Genomic DNA, 19729 nt, shown 5'->3' on the forward strand with positions numbered 1-19729 from the left:
CAACTGTAGGTAGCTAAGGTGAAAAAGAGGAAGAGGGTCTTAATGTCTCGAAGGTGATATGAGGGATGCTCGGAGGCCTATGAGTGAGGACTTAGACACCTGTTGTACAGATAAATGCCTGTATATGTTCTCACTGGGCATTTTCAGTATTCGTTATTAATACTGGAATATTATGCTAGAGGAAAAATAAACTTTAGACTTACTTGTTTTTGCTATACCTTTAAATTTTCCCTACCTAATTCCATTGTAAGCAGTTCTGTATTTAGTCAAAAGATTTTTTTAAATTACACTTTATGAGTTTAAACAAATTGATATAAGGATGGTCTATGGCATCTTCATAAGTCTTTTGAAACATACTATCATAAAGCTTTGAGAAAAATTAAGTTTTTAAAAAAAGCCATTTCATCTTTTTAACTCTATTTGCCATAATATAACGTACATTAAGAAAATCAGCCTTTACTAATTTGTAAATTTAAAAAAGTGACATTACTAATAGCTTTAAATTTCACTTAGAAATATTTGTAATTATTACTGTGAAAAAATTTTCTGATACTAGAATTTTTTTTCATGTTAGACATTTTAACTCAGTGGAAGATGACTCTTCTTTTTTGACTCTTAGATTTTCTATTTCATATATAGTAAAAACAGTTTTAAAAAGTGAAATAATTATACATTTACTACTAGTGTTAATACTTTTCTTTTCAGATCGATGACACAGATGCCATGGAAGATGTACATTCTCTACTTACTGATGTTCCTCCTCCTTCAGGTGAGCGAAAAAAATTACCTTTCAGATGAAACTAGTTTTACATATCAGTATTTTAGTTCATAATTGTTACAGCACTAGCTTTATTTTAAAGGCTTTATCACAGTGTCATATTCTGTCATGTGCCTGCTGTCTCAAGGCTGAAAATAAATAATTTAAAAATATTTATGTTAGAACTTAGGTGGAACTGATTTTATTTTTCCTTAGGTTTTTGCCATAGGGCACATGTGCTTGCCAGAAACAGAAAGAGGGAAAGTGAGAAATTACCCTGCCCCCTCTGGGAGAATGGCCATGATGCAATCCCTTCTCTTCCCTTCTCCTCTTGGAATTTTGGGCACACATGCACACTCAGGCCTGGTGTGATTTTCAAGCCTCTGAGTCTGCAACTTGAACCAGGGTTGTCCATGTGGGAATCAAGTGCCTTAGCCACCATGCTGCCTGCTGACCCCTAATGGATCAGATATTTAATCCCTTAGGTTTACACATGAGAAACAAACAAAAACAAAACTATGATAATTTATTAGCATGGCTGAAAGTCTTCTGAGGGGATAGAATTTTAGGGGAAAAAAAAAAATCAGGCCTAGCCCATGGCATGGTGCTTAAGGCAGCTGATTCTCACATGGCGGACTGTGTGGTTTGAATCCTGGACACAGTGGCTTTAGAAGCATGTTAGTTACGTGTGCATGTGTGTCCAAAATCCTGGAAGGACAGAAATGGAGAAGAAATTGCATCATGACTATTCCCCATGGAGGGTACTTCCTCACCCCCTCCACCAGTCTGTCTTTCTGTCTGGAAAAAAATTTACAACAAGAAAATTAAAATGTAAGATTTTAGTTAGAAGTTTATATATAATAATAATTTAGTAATTGAAGAATGTTACTCTTTAACAGAAGAATCAATGAAATATAATCCTATGCTTTAATTTATTTTGACAGGCTTTTATAGCTGCAATACAGAAATTATGCCTGGTATAAATAATTGGACATCTGAGATACAGGTAAGCCTTTTGTTCTTACATTAAAGCACATACTCCATATGTTATTTTAGTAACATATTTATCTAATATCGGTTTCCTTCTGACCGGTTGTAGTTACATGCTATTCTTTTTCATTTCACAGTAGTTATTGTCCATTATTTGGCAGTTTTATAAACTGTTCCAGTATTTAGTTAAAAATAATAAAAGGATGTGTTGCTTGTCTCTTTGCGTTTAGATGTTCACATCAGTAAGAGTAATCAGATTAAGCAGCCTTAACCTGACTAATCAAGCTCTCAATAAGAACTTCAATGATCTCTGTGAAAATTTGCTCAAGGTAGGAATCTTCTGGCTTAGTTTTATTGAGAGCCCTTAAGGATCATGAAATTAAAAAAGAAAGGTATCTATATAGCCTGTAAAACCGTACCTAGTTTTCTGCTAAATTATTTTAGTTACCTATCAGTCTTGGCACTGTCACATTAGCTAAGATCCTCTTCCACTTAAAATTATCTTTCTATACAAGAAATAGTTTAAGTTAGTTAACAGCTTTAAATTTCATAAAAATGTAGTGTGCATATATACATTTAAAAATCCTGTATCTTATATTATTTTGTTATGACTTATGAATGTGATTAAACTTTAATGCCAGAGCCAGGAGGTGGCTTGGGGGTTAGGGTGTTGGATTCCCACATGGCCGACTGCAGTTTGAGTCCTGGACTTGTCGGCTTGCTTTCTTACTCTTTCTCTCACTCACACTCTCTCTCTCTCTCTTTTCTTTCTCTCTCTTCCTTGTGAGTGCACATGCCCTAAAGCAAATCTACAAAAAAAATTTTAAAGTTAGAATCTTAATAACTGTATAAAGAGTGAAATATATCTTTTTTGAGAGAGAGATTTTTGCTATATTTTTAAAGTTAGAATCTTAATACCTGTATAAAGAGTAAAATACATCTTTTTTGAGAGAGAGATTTTTGCTATAGGGCACATGCACTCACTGGAGAGACAGACAGAGAGACAGAAAGTGAGAAATCAACCCCTGGGGAGATGGCCACACCACAATCCTTTCTCCTCCACTCTCCTCTCAGAATTTTGGGCATGAATGCACACATGCCTGGTGTGTTTTAAGCCACTGGGTCTGTGACTTGAACCACGGTCAACTATGTAGGAGTGCAGAGACCCAATCATTACACCATCTGCTGATCCCAAAAGAGTAAAATGTATCCTTAGTTTAAGAATAGATGAAAAAGAAATGGAGTGGTTTTGTTTTCATCTTTTTAACTCTATTTGCCATAATGTAACGTACACTAAGAAAATCAGTCTTTACTAATTTGTAAATTTGTAAATTTTTAATTTGTAATTAAAAAAAGTGACATTACTAATATTTTCTATTATATAGAGCCTATATTTTAAACTACGATCTATGATCCCTTGCTGTCTTTGCCATGTAAATTTCACAGTGTCTCTGCCTGAAGATGAACTAATACAGGTAATTAAGGTTCATTCTATTATTAAAGGAAGTTTTTAGCATTTATCTGACCTGTTTTAATATTATAGTTTTGTCATAATTAAAGTACACTCTTCTACCTGAAAATATTTTAAATCATATGTTGATATGAAGCAGGCCTGTGCGTGCTGAAGTCTAGTTATGTGCAGATGAAACCACACGTAAGCTTTAGCATATGTACAATAGGATGTGTATTCAGCATGTGAGATTCCACTGGGTCCCGTCTGTTAGAGATGATGGTTGTGTCTCTCTGGGAGTATTTAGGTTTAGCTATACATGATGGGTTTTATCTGTACCTGTATATCTCAGTTTGTCTATATGTCCCTATGTAAGTTGAGGGCCTTAATCAGGAAAGGCAATTTAGCCAGTTCCATGGTACTGAAAAAGATTTGTAAGAAACTTACTTCTGACAAGGATTACTTTGCTAATCACATTTTTTTCTATTTTTTTAGGTTACAGTTACTGCAGTTGCAATAACTTTTGACAAAAATCAGGCTTTACAGACCACGAAAGCACAGGTTGAGAAGTCACTGCAAAGAGGTAAACCTTGGATGGCTGGGAAGTACAGTTCATGTTTGTGTTCATTATAATTCAGTGGTAAAATATGCAGGACAGGTATATTACAAAAATGATTTGTTTCTTAAAGATATATCAGTCATGTTTTCTGTTTATCTTTATCAAGGTAAATGTAGATAAGCATATTGCTGATTTAGCTGTTTTTCAGATGTGACTATTGCTGACTTAGATATTTTTCAGACATAACTATTTTTGCCTAGAATAATATAGAAAAACACATTATGACTTTCTGGATGACCTAACAGTATTTACATCGGGAATGCTGCAGTTTAATAGATAGACCTGGATTATCACATTTTAATTCTGCATTAATTTAGGGATTATTTGAAGATAATAGATAGTAACTGGTTTAAATATCATTGACAAAGGTACAAAGTTTAGAATAATGGTAATTATTGAGCGCTTACATTTGCAAGGTAGTGTGCTAAGTGATTTACGGGAATTAATCTTAAAATCTCATGAGAAGTCCTATCAGAGTAGGGAGTACCATTCTCAGCATCCTGCAGATAAAGGTCTCCATGAGAAAAACCAAGGAGAAAATAACCAGAATAAATTGAAGTGGAGGGAGTCAGGGTGAGAAGAAATGTGTGTGTGTGGGATGTGTGTGTGTGTGTGTGTGTGTGTTTGCACAGGTAGGATGTAATCACAGATTCTTAATTTAAACAAATTATTATTGTTACTAAATTATATGTTTTTCTTGCTTCTTAAGCCTCTACAGATAATGAAGAACTTCTGCAGTTTCCACTGGAGCTCTGTTCAGATTCTCTTTCTTCTCATCCCTTTCCACCAGCTAAAGGTTGGTTAAATAAGGGAAATGCAAACACATATCCGAGTTACTAGTTAATTTCACTTGCTTCTTCATTATAGGGAATCATACTTTACCTTGAGGTGAAGATTTATCTTTCATTCCTTTGTTGTATGTTTCTTCATATTCATAAAGGAGAGAAAGTAATATGTTCCTCTTACTTTAATTTCTTAAGTAATTTCATCATAAATTATGAAGGTGCTTTTTTCATATGAAACTTCATTTTCATACCTCAAATATACTGAAGTTTTATTTTCAAAGATTTGGATTTCCCATCTTAGCTGTTTATACATAGAGTGTTTGGGGTTTATATTTGGTAAGTTTATTTTTTAGCAGCAGTCAAACCTTTAAAATTTTTTTGATATTTTGGACAAGAATGCCTGTTTTATTCTGAAGATAATATGGTGAGGTTTTGGGTGGGGTAGTCTCAGTGAGAAAGGGATGAACTTCCTGGTTTTGGTGCCTTGGCTATTTTGAAGAACGCTGTTACTTACGTTCATTGTGACTTACGATTGCCCCTAATAGTGGTAAATCTGTTTTGATCTGTGTGTGTGTGTGTGTGTGTGTGTGTGTGTGTTTTAATTCCTAGTTCCCTTCTGATTTCACTGAAATTTTTATTATTTAAAAAAAAATTTCAAAATGACTATGCCTTATTTTGTAGCATTACATTTATGATAAATGTAGTTCATGTTTTTTGCTAAATTTTTTTCTCCTGAGAAATGATGCACTTTTTATTTAACATCAAATCATCTTTTCTAATTTTTATATTTTATAGTACAAGTTTAATTATTTCAAGATTCCAACTTGTTAATTATTTTATCAGAGAGCAGATTATGTGTAATACAGAATAGTTTTATATATATTCACATTGCATATACAGTCATGTGTTGCTTATCTATAGGAATACATTCTAAGAAATGCATTGTTTGGCAGTGTCATCAATGTGTGAAGATTATAGAGTACTTACACAGCCCTAGATGGTATGGCCTATTGAACATCTAGGCTATATACTCCAAAACTACAAACCACAGCATGTTACTGTAATGAATTCGGTAGACAATTGTTAACAGAGTGGTATTTGTGTATATAAACCTATCTTAACATAGTACAACTGCAGTAGAAATACAGTATAAAAAAATAAAAATGGATATGCCTGTATAGGACACTTACTTATAAATGGAGCTTACAGGACTGGAAGTTGTTCTGGGTGAGTCAGTGAGCGAGTGATGAGTAAACATAAAGGCCTAGGACTTTACGTATACTACTGCACACATGCCAAGCACTCTCTGTATACTACACCACACTGCATTATAAAAATGTTTTTCTTTAATAATAATGTATTATAACTTTTTTTTAAGAGAGATTTTTGCTATAGGGCATGTGTGTTCTCCAGAGAGACAGAGATAGAGACAGAAAGTGAGAAATCACCCCCTTATAAGGGATGGCCCTGCCACAATCCCTTTTCCTCCATTCTCCTCTTGGGATTTTGGGCATGCACACACACGTGCCTGGCATGAGTTTTAAGCTGCTGAGTCTGAGATTTGAACTATAGTCAACTATGTGAGAGTCCAGTGATGTAACCATTATGCCATATGCTGGTACTTTACTGTAACTTTTGAACTTTCTGAACTTTTAAATTACTTTTAACTGAAGTATTTATATTCATTTTATTAATTATTATTCTTTTTTAAGTTTGCTATAGGGCATATGTGCTTACCAGAGAGAGATGGGAGGGGGAAGGGGATGAGAAAACAAGCCACTAGGTCTGGGACTTGAACCACTGGGAGTCTAGTGCCTTAACCACCATGACACCTGCTGGCCCCTTAAATTACTTTCAATTTTTTGATCTTTTTATAATAACATTTAGCATAAAACACAAACATATGGTACAAACATACTAGATATTTTCTTTTTATATTTTTTTAGAATTATTTTATTTAATGTTATTATTTATTTATTTTCACTTGACCAGAAAAGGACAGAGTGAGAGAGAGAGGGAAAATGAGAAAGCAAGCCACCAGGTCCAGAACTTGAACTGCAGTCAACCATATGGGAGTCCGGCGCCCTTAACCATCCCGCCACCTGTCAGCCCCAAATATTTTCTTTTTTTGGGAGAGATTTTTCACTGTAGGGCGCGTGCGCTCGCCAGACAGACAGAGAGAGACATAGAGACAGAAAGCGAGAAATCACCCCCCAGGGGGGATGGTCACGCCGCAATCCCTTCTCCTCCATTCTCCTCTCGGGATCTTGGGCATGCACGCACACGCACCCGGCGTGAGTTTTAAGCCACAGGGTCCGGGACACGAACCGCGGTCGACTACGTGGGAGTCCAGCCACATAGCCATTACGCTAACTGCTGGTTCCCAAATATTTTCATTTTTGATAGCTTTATTATAAGCATTTTTCTGCTATTAAAATTTTCTGCCTTTGTTTTTTCTTTTAAAACTTTTTGTTAAACTAAGACACAAAGCACACAAAGCACACGTTAGCCCAGGTGCACACAGAGTCAGGATTATCATTTCAGAACTGTCTTCATTTCCATATCTTATCCCACTGGAAGGGCCCTGATGAACCAAAGGACATGAAATTGGTCAAGCACGAGAGAGAATGATACAGTTAGAAGATGCTGCACACAAGGTGTATGTGGCTGCTGCCAGGGTGACATGGACTACTGCTTTACAATCAAGCTTTCTTTTCCACAGGTAGAAGGAGTATACGCTAAAATAACAGTAAAGAGTATAGTAAAGAAAAACCAGTAAGCATAGTCGTTTATTGTCATTAATTGTCATACACTCTACCTTATTGTATGTGCTGGCAGAGCAGTAGGTTTGTTCACACCATCGTCACCACACACACATGAATAATGCATTGCTCTGTGATGTTGAGAAGGCTACAGCATCACTACATGGTAGAAAGTTTTCAGCTCCATTGTAATGTTTGGGATCGCTGTGGTATAGGTGGTCCATTGTTGACTAAAATGTCACTATGTAGCACATGACTGTATTTCAAGAGAATTCTTAGTTAGTCAGTACAAGACCTGTCTGTGAAGATAGATAGATCTTGTTCATATTGTGAAGATGAGAAGAAAAGCTATTTTCAGAATCTGAACTTTCTGTCAGTTTCATGGTAACTGATCTTTCCTTGTCATTACCGGAAATTCTAATTCCATAATTTTAGGATAGCTCAACTTCCTTGAAAGACTAGAGAAAGAAAATGAAAGATAATTTGAGTTCAGATTAATTAATCAAATATAGCTTCCATAACAGAAAGCAGAACTGTTGGGAATCTTCCTTGAACTCACTGGACAGCAAGTGTTTTGTTTATTTTAAACTCCTCCTTTACATAAAAACTTGTATTTATGTAGGGTTAGTTCCAAATCACTTTTAGATATCATTTTATTTGTCTTTACTTTGCAATGGGGGCAAAAAGCCTCCAATAGCCTGCTCAACAAAAACAAAGTCATATTTGAACAGTACCTAAAATATTTGCAACTCATTTTAGGGAACCTGGAGAGGGGCCGTAAGGTGGAGTGAAAAAGCAACAGATAACCTGTTAGAACTCGGGCCAGTTATTTAACCTCACTAAGTTTCAGTTTCTCAGCTGTGAAAAATGTAAAAAGGTTAAGGTTCTCTCTGGGCTTTAAAATTCTGTGATTCCTGTAGTTTTTGGTTCTTCTATTATTAATATATTCATATTATTAAAAACGTAAGTCAGAAGCTAAATTAGTGCCCAAGGTCACACTGAGCTTCTGTCATTAAGTTAAATTAAATGTCTCCCAGTATCTTCTAATCAATGAAAGCAGTAACTTTTAAACACTGCTTCTCTAAGCCGTAGGAATTTTCATTCGTCTCATGACCTTACATAAGCCAAGGACAGGGAAGCAGAGGAGGGTGAAGAGTGAGAGGATAGAAGTATGAGCTTCCCCTATATGTGAACCGGAGCAACTTCTAGTCTGTGCTTTTCTGTTTCAGTCTTCTATATATGATTTTATTTGAAGAAAGGGTTTTAAAAGGTTTGAAAACCACTGAATCCTGATCATGTCATCTTTATCATTGTCATCATCATAATTACCATTATTATCACATCTAATACTAAAACTTTTTTACACACAATGCTTCATTGAAAAACTTATGTGCTTTTCTTGAATATTAACACTTTAAAATCACCAGAAAACACTTTAAAGTGTATCTATACCTTTTTGTATATAGTTTTGTAGTTTTATAAATTGCAGGTTTATGATGCATGCTTATTTATCATCTTCCTCAAGTTTTCTCAAGAGGACATGAGCTAAGCGTATTTTTAAAAGTTGTCTCAAAGTATTTCTGATAATTTCAGGGAAAGATAGATTTTGAAAAATCTTATAGCTTAAGTGGAGTAATTGCATGTTATAATGCGACCACAGGCTTTGGATTGAGAAAATGTATGGGAAAAGTTACACATAGCAATTTTGAGGAAACAGGCAGGAAAGAGAAAGTTCAAGAGTGTTAGGAATAAATGCTCAAAAGACTCATCTTAATGCAAACATAAAAGCCTTAAAAGTTAACTCATACTGACACATAAATGTATATAACTTTTATAGTTTTGTTAAGTTGGTTAGCTAAGCTGATGGTTTTTTCCTTTTGTCTTATGGAAAGTTTGAATTATACTTTATATTTCATGTCATTATCACAGATAGGATGACTTGTTAAATTTTTCATTTCTTTTTACGTTGACAGTTTCAAGATCTGAACATAGTGTTTATTGATACTTCCATCTTTTCACTTGTAGATAAACCTTTCATTATCTCTTTGTGTTACTGAAAATGGGTGAATGTGATGTGAAGAAATGATGCTCCAATTATGTGTGTCCTAAGTTACTGTGTAGAGTAAGCCTGGGCCTGAATTGTCCATCCATGTTCAACTTTTTCCTTCCATTGTTTATTATATTTGGTTTTGTTTTTCAAGGTAACACAATAGTTTGATGTGCATGTCAAACTTATGGTTGATGTGGTGTTACCTTGCTAGTTATCTCGATTTTTCTGATTCGAAATACTTAAAGGTGCTGAGCTTAAATAAATTCTAAAAGAACATTATTATATAAAGTCATCACAGTTATTTGATTAATATTATGAGGAACATAGATGATGCAGTATTAACAAAAATAGTTTTATATGAGATTGTTACAAGAAACAAGATGGCTTATAGCACTTTTTCATACCACTTTTATAATTTTATTCTCATTATCAATATCTACCCCTCAGTTCTTTTGTGAAATGGTTTTCAAGATACTTTTAAAATTATATGTATACAAAAACAGAGAACAAATATAGTAGAAATGGGTAATTTAGGTGAGGGTAATCCTGGGTAATAGATAGATAGATAGATAAAAAGATAAAAGAAGTTTTTTGTCTCATAGTTTGAAATTGGTGTCACAAAAGCTATGCATGTAATTTTTATAAGAGGTTAGCATATTACTTTAGATAAATATCTAAAGACCTAAATCTTGAGGTATTAATAATATTATAGGACTTGAGAATTTAGATGAGAAAAATATGTGAATCATATACCACTTTAAATATATTTCAAATATTTTAAAGTATAATCTATAATTTTCATTAAAATACAGATAGTTTAAACCTCTAAACTCTAGTTAAATCAATATCAGTTTTTATATACTGTCTAATGAAGCTATAGAGAAGAAAAAAAATGATAGCCTCTTTGTTCTGCTTTCATTTTGTTTTATGTTGAGTGATCTAGTATTTAATGGCATAAGCTATAGGCTGGCAGGAGCACTGGTTATTACCTTAGCTACTGACTAACGTGGCAAACATAGGTTAAAATCTGAATTTCACTATAAAAAACAAATTGACTTCTACCCATAATACATTGTACTCCATAATTAGGAATCCATATCAGGAGTTTTTTGGTTTTGGTTTTTTAATCTTTTATTATAGGCTATGAGAGTTGCTTTTTCATTCCATTGAAACAAATTTTATTTTAAAAAGTAGTTAATTTTCTCTATTTAATGACTTAACTACACTATTTTAAAATACCAATTAGAAATATGAATCTCCAAAAACAACAATTAACTTACATTTTGTCATGTCAACTAATGGTTCCGAATTCTTACAACTATATATAATTACTGTATATAATTCTCTATACTAACTGAAAATATCTCTGTAGATTAGCAATCTTTTGCATGTCTTTTGTTTCTATGTTTTTCATTGCTAGAGGGTGTGTGTACTTGAGAGAGAGAGAGAGAGAGAAAGAGAAAGAGAGAGAGAGAGGGAAAGTACCCCCCAATGGAGCATGATCATGCCACAATCTTTTTTCCTCTATTTATTTTCCTGTCAGGGTTCTGGGTATGCACGCACACATGTCCAGTATGTTTTTCAGGCCACCAGAGAAGGAGAAGGGATTTGAACCACAGTTGGCCATTTTGAATCTGGTTCTGTATCCACAGGTCTTAGCCTCTGCTACAGAGCCAACTCTGTTGTTTCTATTTTTTTAAATGTATTTTTATCACTATGACAAATGGTAGTAACAATAATAATAATAATAAAATACTAAAGTTCTCCATATTATTGGATGCTCAAAACAATCAATGGCAGGTCCCTAAAGGTAAGAGATCCTGGGGGGAGGAAAATGAGGAAAATAGAAAGTAAAGAGAAGAAAATGTGTAAAAAACTTATCCAAGAAATGAGAAGGAAGGAAATAAAGAGAATTGATGGAAAAGTAGAGATAAGGAATCTTTACCACTCTAGCTTGAGGGCAGCTTGAGGACAGGAGAATCCAGAGTTGGAAGAAGAGGGATTAAAAAGCAAAGAAAAAATGAATTGGCTTACTGATAGAAAACAGGGATTATTATTAATTTTTTAAGGTTTTTGCCATAGAGTGCAATGTGTGTGCCAGAGAGAGATACAGAGAGACACTGAGAGGTAAAGTGAGAAACAACTGTTTTGGGGGGTGACCAGACCACAATCACTTCTCTATTCTCTTGGGATTTGGGGCATGCACACCTATGTGCTGGGTGTGATTTGTCAAGCCTCCAGTCTGGACTCAAACTGCAGTCGGCCAAGTGGGAGTCCAGTGACTTAACCACTATACCACCTGCTGGCCCCTTGGTGATTATATGAAGAGAGAACATAAAGAATAAGAGAAGAAAAGGATACCCAGAAACAAAAGTGGGAATTAAACAAAGACTTTATATTGAAAAATAAAGTCAAGTGTTTTGGGATGTTGTATATCTTTAGTTGAAAATTTAAAAGACCCAAATAAAGTTTTTTTTTTTGTTTGTTATATGTATGTATTACCTTTGTATTGCAGTTGAAGGCTGAATTTTTTCCTTTGTGTCCTATACAAATTAAAACTATTTCTATCTTTGCTGTAATAACTTGTAGCTATGATATGGCAGTTTCTTTATCAGTCAGTGTTTGAATATCATATGGATAAGAGTTATCTCAGGGTTAGATACATCATGTATCTCAGTCAGTAAGCCATGTAGTTATAAGACATAGCTAATCAATGCCTTACCAATGGAAGGAAATGCCTAAAGTAACATAAAATTCAATTTTTTCATAATAACCTTTTTAAAAATAATTGTTATTATTTTTAATTTGCTATAGGGCACATCTGTTCACCAGAGAGAGAGAGAAAGAGAGAGAGGGAGAAATCAAGTTGCCTTGTCTAAGACTCCAATTATGGTCACCATGTGGGAGTCCAGCACCTCAATCATCTTGCTACCTGCTGGCCCCTTATCGTAATAACTTAAAGCTAAGATTGATTACATAGGAAAATGAAGCATGAATGTTAAAGATTCCAAGATTGCATATATTTAATCTGCCAGAGAATCTTTTCAGAACTTGCAGGAAATTTTTCAATTTTAGTAATCTTCTTAAGATGTTTGGATAAGATTATCTCAAATATTTTTTAATTTTTCAGAGAAGAGATGATTTGTAAGTTCTTAAGAAATGAAATGAAGGGATAGAAGAATTAGTGCAGCACTCTCTTATACCTAAGCAACATCTTTGTCATTTGTTATGACAAATTAGGAGAATGGAAAAGTCTCTAACTTTGGAAGCATTAGGGACTGTGTAATTGAGAAAGAAAGAATCCTGGCCACATTTTCCACCTTTTGTTATCAATGTGCTTATTTCCACTCAGTGTTTTTGTTTTGTTTTGTTTTTGGAGAGGTTTTTGCTATAGGCCGCGTGCGCTCGCCAGACAGAGACAGACAGAGATACAGAAAGCAAGAAATCACCCCCAGGAGGGATGGCCACACTGCAATCCCTTCTCCTCCATTCTCTTCTCAAGATCTTGGGCCCGCACACACCACGCCCAGCGTGAGTTTAAGCCACCGGGTCTGGGACTTGAACCACAATCGACTACATGGGAGTCCAGTGACATAGCCATTATGCCAACTGCTGGTCCCTCCACTCAGTGTGTTTAATATGGGTTGGTTTTCCTCCCCCTTCCACTAAACACTGGGCTTGTTACATCTTCCTAGAGAACACAGAAGAATAAAACTGAATGTCCTATTCGCTGTAAGTTTCTACAGCCAGTTATTTGGGGATAACAGGGCTATCATTAATGGGGACCTTAAAAAATAATCATTTTCTCATATTAAATGGGAAGGGAAAGGAACTCATACAAAGAAGTACACTGGTATGTGGCTTGATTGTAACTTTCTTTGCAAATATTAATAGATTGGAGATCTAGCCTAAGGAACATTCTTTTCAGACTCTTCTTCAAAGATACACCAATGGCTCACAGCTGAGCATTAGCTCCTCACCAAAGCCCGAAAGACTTTTAATGAGATTTTTACACTTGGATAATGATATCTTTTGTCTTTGTGTGTGTGTGTGTATTGACCTAAAGATGCCTGTTCTTCTCTTTATTTCTTTTTTAACAAGAATTACTAGTTTGTCAGTAAGCCATACTAGCATATCTGCAGGACCTTCTTTTTGGAAAAGCCTATGAGCTGGAGAGCTAAACTGTAATCAAGAACACAGGGACCCCGGGCGCGTGTGCGTGCGTGCCCAAGATCCCGAGAGGAGAATGGAAGAGAAGGGATTGAGGCGTGGCCATCCTCCCTGGGGGGTGATTTCTCGCTTTCTGTCTCTCTTTCTCTCTCTGTCTGTCTGGCGAGCGCACGTGCCATATAGTGAAAAACCTTTAAAAAAAAAGAATTTAGAAGTTTTAATTTTATATTTTGTCACAAATTGTTTATTGAGTTGTCACATGACAATCACATTCTTATCAAAAGATGTCCAAAATAAAGATAAAGAACAAAACATATTTGTTCCCTTTTTAAAAGCTTCATTGGGTCTAAAATGTATCCAAAAATTGCACATATTTAAGGTACAAATTTGGATAAACTTGGAGAAATGCATACCTTTATAATACAACTACCACTATTAAGAATCTAAACCTGGACTCGTACCGTGGTCGACTACATGGGAGTCCAGTGACATAGCCATTAGCTAACTGCTGGTCCCACGTTTTGTCTCTTAAGAATGTCTCCAACATGGGACCAGCAGGTGGTGCGGTGGTTAAGTGCTGAACTCCCATATGGCCAATGGCAGGTCAAGTCTAGACCTGGCTGCTTGTATATAATTTTTTTGACAGGGAGAAGTTTTTGCTATAGGGTATACACACACACACACACACACACACACACACACACATATGCGTATATATATATATAATTTTTTTGGCAGGGAGAGGTTTTTGCTATAGGGTGCATGTACTTGCCAGAAATGCAGAGAGACAAAGCAAGAAATCACCCCCCCCCAAGCGGGGGATGGCCATCTTGGGCATGCACACATGCGTGCCTGGCGTGAGTTTAAGCCACCGGGTCCGGGACTCGAGCCGTGGTCAACTACATGGGAGTACAGCGACATAGCCACTATGCCAACTGCTGGTCCCAAAAGTAAATAATTCGTAAAGGACGTTTCCAACTTTAAAACTCTGCTTTTTTTCTGATATTAATCAAATACATTATCTTCAAGAGCAGAACATAAACATTTTCCCTTCCCCTTTCACCTGATTTCCTCATCCTTTGTAAAATTTATTCTGAAAAGTTGGGACCAGCAGATGGTGTAATGGTTATGTTGCTGGACTTCCACGTAGTTGACTGTAGTTCGAGTCCAGTGGTGGCTTAAAGCTCCCATCAGACACACATACATGCGTGTCCAAAATCCTGAGAGGAGAGTGGAGGAGAAGAGATTGTGGCATGGCCATCTCCCTGGGGGGTGATTTTTCACTTTCTTTCTCTCCATATCTGGCAAGTGTACATGCCCTATAGCAAAAATCTCTCCAAAAAAAAAATTAATCGATGGACATAGTGAAAAATTGAAATACTACAAAAATCAGTCCAAAATGAAGCTCCTTTCTCCCTTTATTTTCCTTCCCAAGAAGCAGCTACTCCTGACAACTTATTGTCTCTCTCTGCAAAGTTATTCTAGTCATCCTTTTTTGAACACAAATATTTGCAGTTGTTTTTTTCTACTTGGAATAGCTTGGGGATGGAAAAAAATGCTACATCTTACCCCTTTTTGTGTACATTTGCCATTAAATCACTCCCAGTTTTTTCTGGAAAATTCATTATTACCTGTATAATAACGAGGTATAGAAGATAATTTCATTTTAGTGACTGCCAAGGTTTTTTTAGATATCCCGTCTGCCTCCACATTAAAAAAAAGGAATTCACAGAATTCCTAATGCAACTATATTTACTATAATTCTCTACCTACCAAGTCAACTGCACAAGATATAGGATAGTCCTAGCACCCTCCTGGAATAGGTAAACCTGAGGTAGGCCAGGTGCTGGCTCAGTCTCCGCATTGAGTCTGTTTCTGTGCTAATCTGTCCCTCGAACTCACAGCCTCTGCTGGATATTCTAGTCTGTTTCCCACAGGTTCCATCCGCTGGACTTCCAGTGTCCCTCAAGATTCTGAATTGGGGGACCAGCAGTTAGCGTAATGTCTATGTCACTGGACTCCCACATAGTCGACCGCGGTTCGCGTCCCGGACCTGGTGGCTTGAGACTCACGCCAGGCGCGTTTGCGTGCGTGCCCAAGATCCCGAGAGGAGAACGGAGGAGAAGGGATTGCGGCGTGGGGGGTGATTTTTCACTTTCTGTCTCTCTGTCTCTCTCTGTCTGTCTGGCGAGCGCACATACCCTATAGCAAAAACCTCTCAAAAAAGAAAAAAAAAAAAGATTCTGAATTGGGAGGACTCTCCCTGTCCATGGGCATGATGGTCAGGGCCTGTCCACAATACAGTTCCGGCATTTTTGTATCCCACCTAGTGATTTCTTTCTTTATTCTCTTTACACGGTAATCTGCTCTTATCCGTGATTTCACTTTCCTTGGTTTTAATTAGCTGCTGGGAACTGTAGTCTAAGACATTAGATCAAAAATTCCAGAAATAAACAGTTCCTACCTTTTAAGTTGTAAACCACTCTGAGCAGAGTGATGAAATCTTGTACAGTTCCATTCCACCCTGGGCAGAATGAGTCATCCCTTTGTCCAGCATACCCAGGATGTATTTGCTGCAGTAGCCGTTTTCAGTCATCAGATAAAATATAAAGCCTGAGTACAGCATATATAGGGTTTGATACCATCCTAGGTTTCTGGCATCCACTTGAGGTCTACCCTGCAGATGAGGGACACTATTGTATTGTTAAAGGAATGTCAGCCGCTGTACACTCCCAGTATTAGCTAGTGGTCACTAGGTTTATAAAAGTGGCAGGAAGTGCCACAGTTGGGGACAATACTTCTATTGTACCCACTTCGCAGAAACATTCTGCACAAATCCGTTTTTTTGAGAAGTAAAATTTAACTTTTATTAATTTAAGAATGTTGCCAGGATCAGTAGTTGGCATAATGATTATGTTGCTGGACTCCCACATATTCAAAAGTGGTTCAAAACTTGGACCTGGTGGCTTGAAACTCACACTGGGTGTGTGTGTGTGTGCATGCCCAAAATCCCAAGAAGAGGATGAGGGAGAAGGGAGTACCGTGTGGCCACTCCCCCAGGGGTGATTTATCCCTTTCTGTGTCTCAGTTTTTCCAGCAAGTGCATGCACCCTATAGCAAAAATCTCTCTTAGAAACAAAAACAAAAACAAAAAACAACAAGAATGTTGCCAACAGATCAAATGTTAAATAGAGATAAAAATACATACTTACTTAGTATATCATTTTAAAAAATCATTGGCCAAATTATGCTCGATGTTGAGTTATTTCTAAAAAGTTTCCTTTCAGTGGTATAATTCTTTGAAACAAAACATCAAATGTGCTAGTGTGGAAAGAGCACAAACATTAATAATAGATTAATGAAGTTGTTTTATAGTACGGTTTAAATGTGCTCAGACCTTAAATATCTGTAATAAACACCTATAGTATCAGGAACAATTCTGGATGTTACTTTCATGAGGTTATTAGAAAGGGAGTGATCCTAGTTACCTCTGTGATCAGTCACTTTTTAGTTCCACAAAGTATTGTTACCAACAGCAGGAGCTGATAGTAAAGTCCTCGAATGAAGAAGAAGCTGGTTTCTAGCCAGGAATCAGCTTGTGTTGATCTGTGGAGCTTTGGTGATTACTGTGTATTTTTAAATCTTACTGTTCTCCCCCTACCCAGTCCCAAACATTTTCCTTCCTTGTTTCATTCTAGATATCCCTGCCACCACATTGCCCGGTCTCCTCACAGCCTGCTTTTATTCAACTAACATTTGTTACTGCATTTATATTTTCTGGTGACCTTAAAGTTGCTGAAACTCCTGTGTTTAGTAAGCAAGTAGTTTTTCTTAGCATGGTATTTATTAACTGAGCTAGTTCTCATGTATCAGTAGATACTGCATTTTAAACCTCAATATTTCTATGTGGTTTGATTTCATAATGAAGCCATAAAAATTCCCTCCTGTTCTCTGGCTTATAGACGGTATTAACAAAGAGCTAAAAAGATGCTGGCTTTACTTAGCATCCAAGCTAATGTTGTTCATATTGTCTTATTAGAACACCTGGAGAGTGCAAGTTCTAACTCAGGTATACCAGCTGCACAGAGAGGTGAGTTTGTCTAATTAAGCGAATAGTCACCAAAGGTGTAAAATTCTAGTTTGATGGTGCATACAATTACAGACATCTAAGAAATGCACTGGACAGTGGAATGGACACTAAAATAAGGCTTTGTTGCAGTTAGAATGCATTTTTAAATTAAACTAATATTTTTTTTAGCATTTTAATAGTTTCCTAGTTTCTAAAAATAAATTTTAACTCTTTAATGTGTTTTCTGTTTTTTAATTTTTTTTTATTTTTGCATCGCAGTAGTGCAACTTACTGTTTTTAAAATTAGAACTTGTTAGACTCATACCTGCTTTCCACCTCATATTATTAGGGGATTTGTTGCCAAAAATCAGACACAAAAACAGAATATTTACAGAAATGAACCTTTGACTTTCCTGTTACTGTTGTTAGAAAAATATAATGAAAGATGAGTCAACTTATCTTAATTTTTCTTTCATATAATCTCAACATTTAATTCTTGTTTTATTTTTGAATTTAGGGTAAAAATAGGGAAGGGAATTACAAAATGTGGAGTGTAAATTCAAGTCCTAAAATAGAAATGACTAAATTATTGTAAATAGAAAAGAATGGGAAATAGAGCACAGTGTGTGGTCCTCTCATGGCTATTCATGTTAGCCACCACTTAGTCTCACCCTAAGAGACCTCACAACTGTGACATCACCAGAAATGCTCAGCCAGCTCATTGAGAACTTGGTTTTGGACAAATCAGTGGCTACAGCTTGACTCTTTACTATCTCTCTTATCTGACTTGAAAAGGACCATTCTTTTTCTAAGTTACAGTTAAATTACATCATCAGAAGGAGTGTTATGACGAGTATGAGACGTCATCCATATTTTTTCTTTGTTTTTTCTTTTGTTTTCTGTCTGTGTTTTCAGCAACGTCAGTTGATTACAGTTCCTTTGCAGACAGATGCAGCAGCTGGATAGAGCTCATTAAACTGAAAGCTCAGACCATAAGGCGCGGATCAATTAAGACAAGTAGGCGGATGTTTCTACCCCATTATGATGATCTGAGAAGCATATCCCTGATTTCCCAGTGGTGAAGGCTAGGCCTTACTGCCCAGTAATAACATTGCCAACCAATCATGTATTGGAGTGTGAAAGCTGCAGACTCTAATGATGACTTAGGAAAAGTTGGTGCAGGGCCTTTAGATTTGTGAATTTTTGTGTTTTAAAATTTTACTTTTTGTGATCATATTCTTTAAAGTACTTAAGTAGATATTAGATCCTTTTAGATGGAAGGAAATGACCAGTTCTCTTATTGAAAATATACTCTACCAGGACCTAAGGTACTATTTAGTGTATGGCACCTGTCAGTTACTAAGCATGGGATCCAGAGGGCTAAATGAATGAAGTGTTTCTGGAAAGAAAGTACTTAACTTACAGCTGGACTCAGGACCACTACTTAATATGTTCTTTACCTACACCCCATGTGTTTTGGTAGATACCGAGATAAAATATATTTGAATGAAAGAATTTACAGTATATTAAAAGAGAAGGAAATGTGTTTTAGAAGACAGAACACAGAATTTGGAGTCAACCAGATCTAGTATTGAAGCCATTTTACTAGCTCTGTGACCTTGGGCAAGTTATTTAACTTCTCTGAACCTCAGTTTCCTCATGGGGATGATAATAACCTATGTTGCTGGGTTGTTGTAAGGATTATATGTCTGGCTTGTAGCAGTTATTTGATAAGTGACCACTATTATCTTTTTGTTCATAAGCAGTCAACTTTTAGACGGCCAAGGTCATTTGTTAAGTATTTTAAATAATGACTTTATTCAACCAATAAGGTTTGGAAAAGGAATCAATTGCATTTAGTTAACATAAGGTTTATCTACAAGTTGACAATGATGAAGTTGTCTGAAAAAGATGGAAAAAACTGTACTGGGAAATATAACAACTTTCACACTCTCTTGTAATAATTTGTTTCTACAGCAGATAATTTTAATGCTCTGTGCTTTTTCTTTTTCTTCACTTCATAACCAATCATTGTGTGTGTAGCTACACTGCATCAACATTTTCTTTTGCAGGAATG

The 19729-nt window shown here is 36.0% G+C and overlaps 1 protein-coding gene across 9 annotated transcripts in view; it reads left to right on the forward strand.

Annotated features, from left to right (window-relative positions):
• The window catches only part of C2CD5 (C2 calcium dependent domain containing 5), a gene marked incomplete at its 5' end in the record, with an annotated part of 63802 nt that overhangs the window by 38335 nt on the left and 5738 nt on the right, over positions 1-19729 (forward strand). For 2 of the 9 annotated variants that reach the window (XM_027774433.1, XM_014590340.1), the window contains 8 exon segments: positions 706-769; positions 1702-1763; positions 1978-2076; positions 3133-3222; positions 3693-3780; positions 4526-4612; positions 17623-17673; positions 18568-18669. In XM_027774433.1, the coding sequence (XP_027630234.1) occupies positions 706-769; positions 1702-1763; positions 1978-2076; positions 3133-3222; positions 3693-3780; positions 4526-4612; positions 17623-17673; positions 18568-18669 (643 nt within the window). 9 annotated transcript variants of the gene reach the window in all.

The sequence above is a fragment of the Tupaia chinensis genome, unplaced genomic scaffold (assembly GCF_000334495.1).
Source record: "Tupaia chinensis unplaced genomic scaffold, TupChi_1.0 Scaffold000434_1, whole genome shotgun sequence".
NCBI lineage: Eukaryota > Metazoa > Chordata > Mammalia > Scandentia > Tupaiidae > Tupaia > Tupaia belangeri.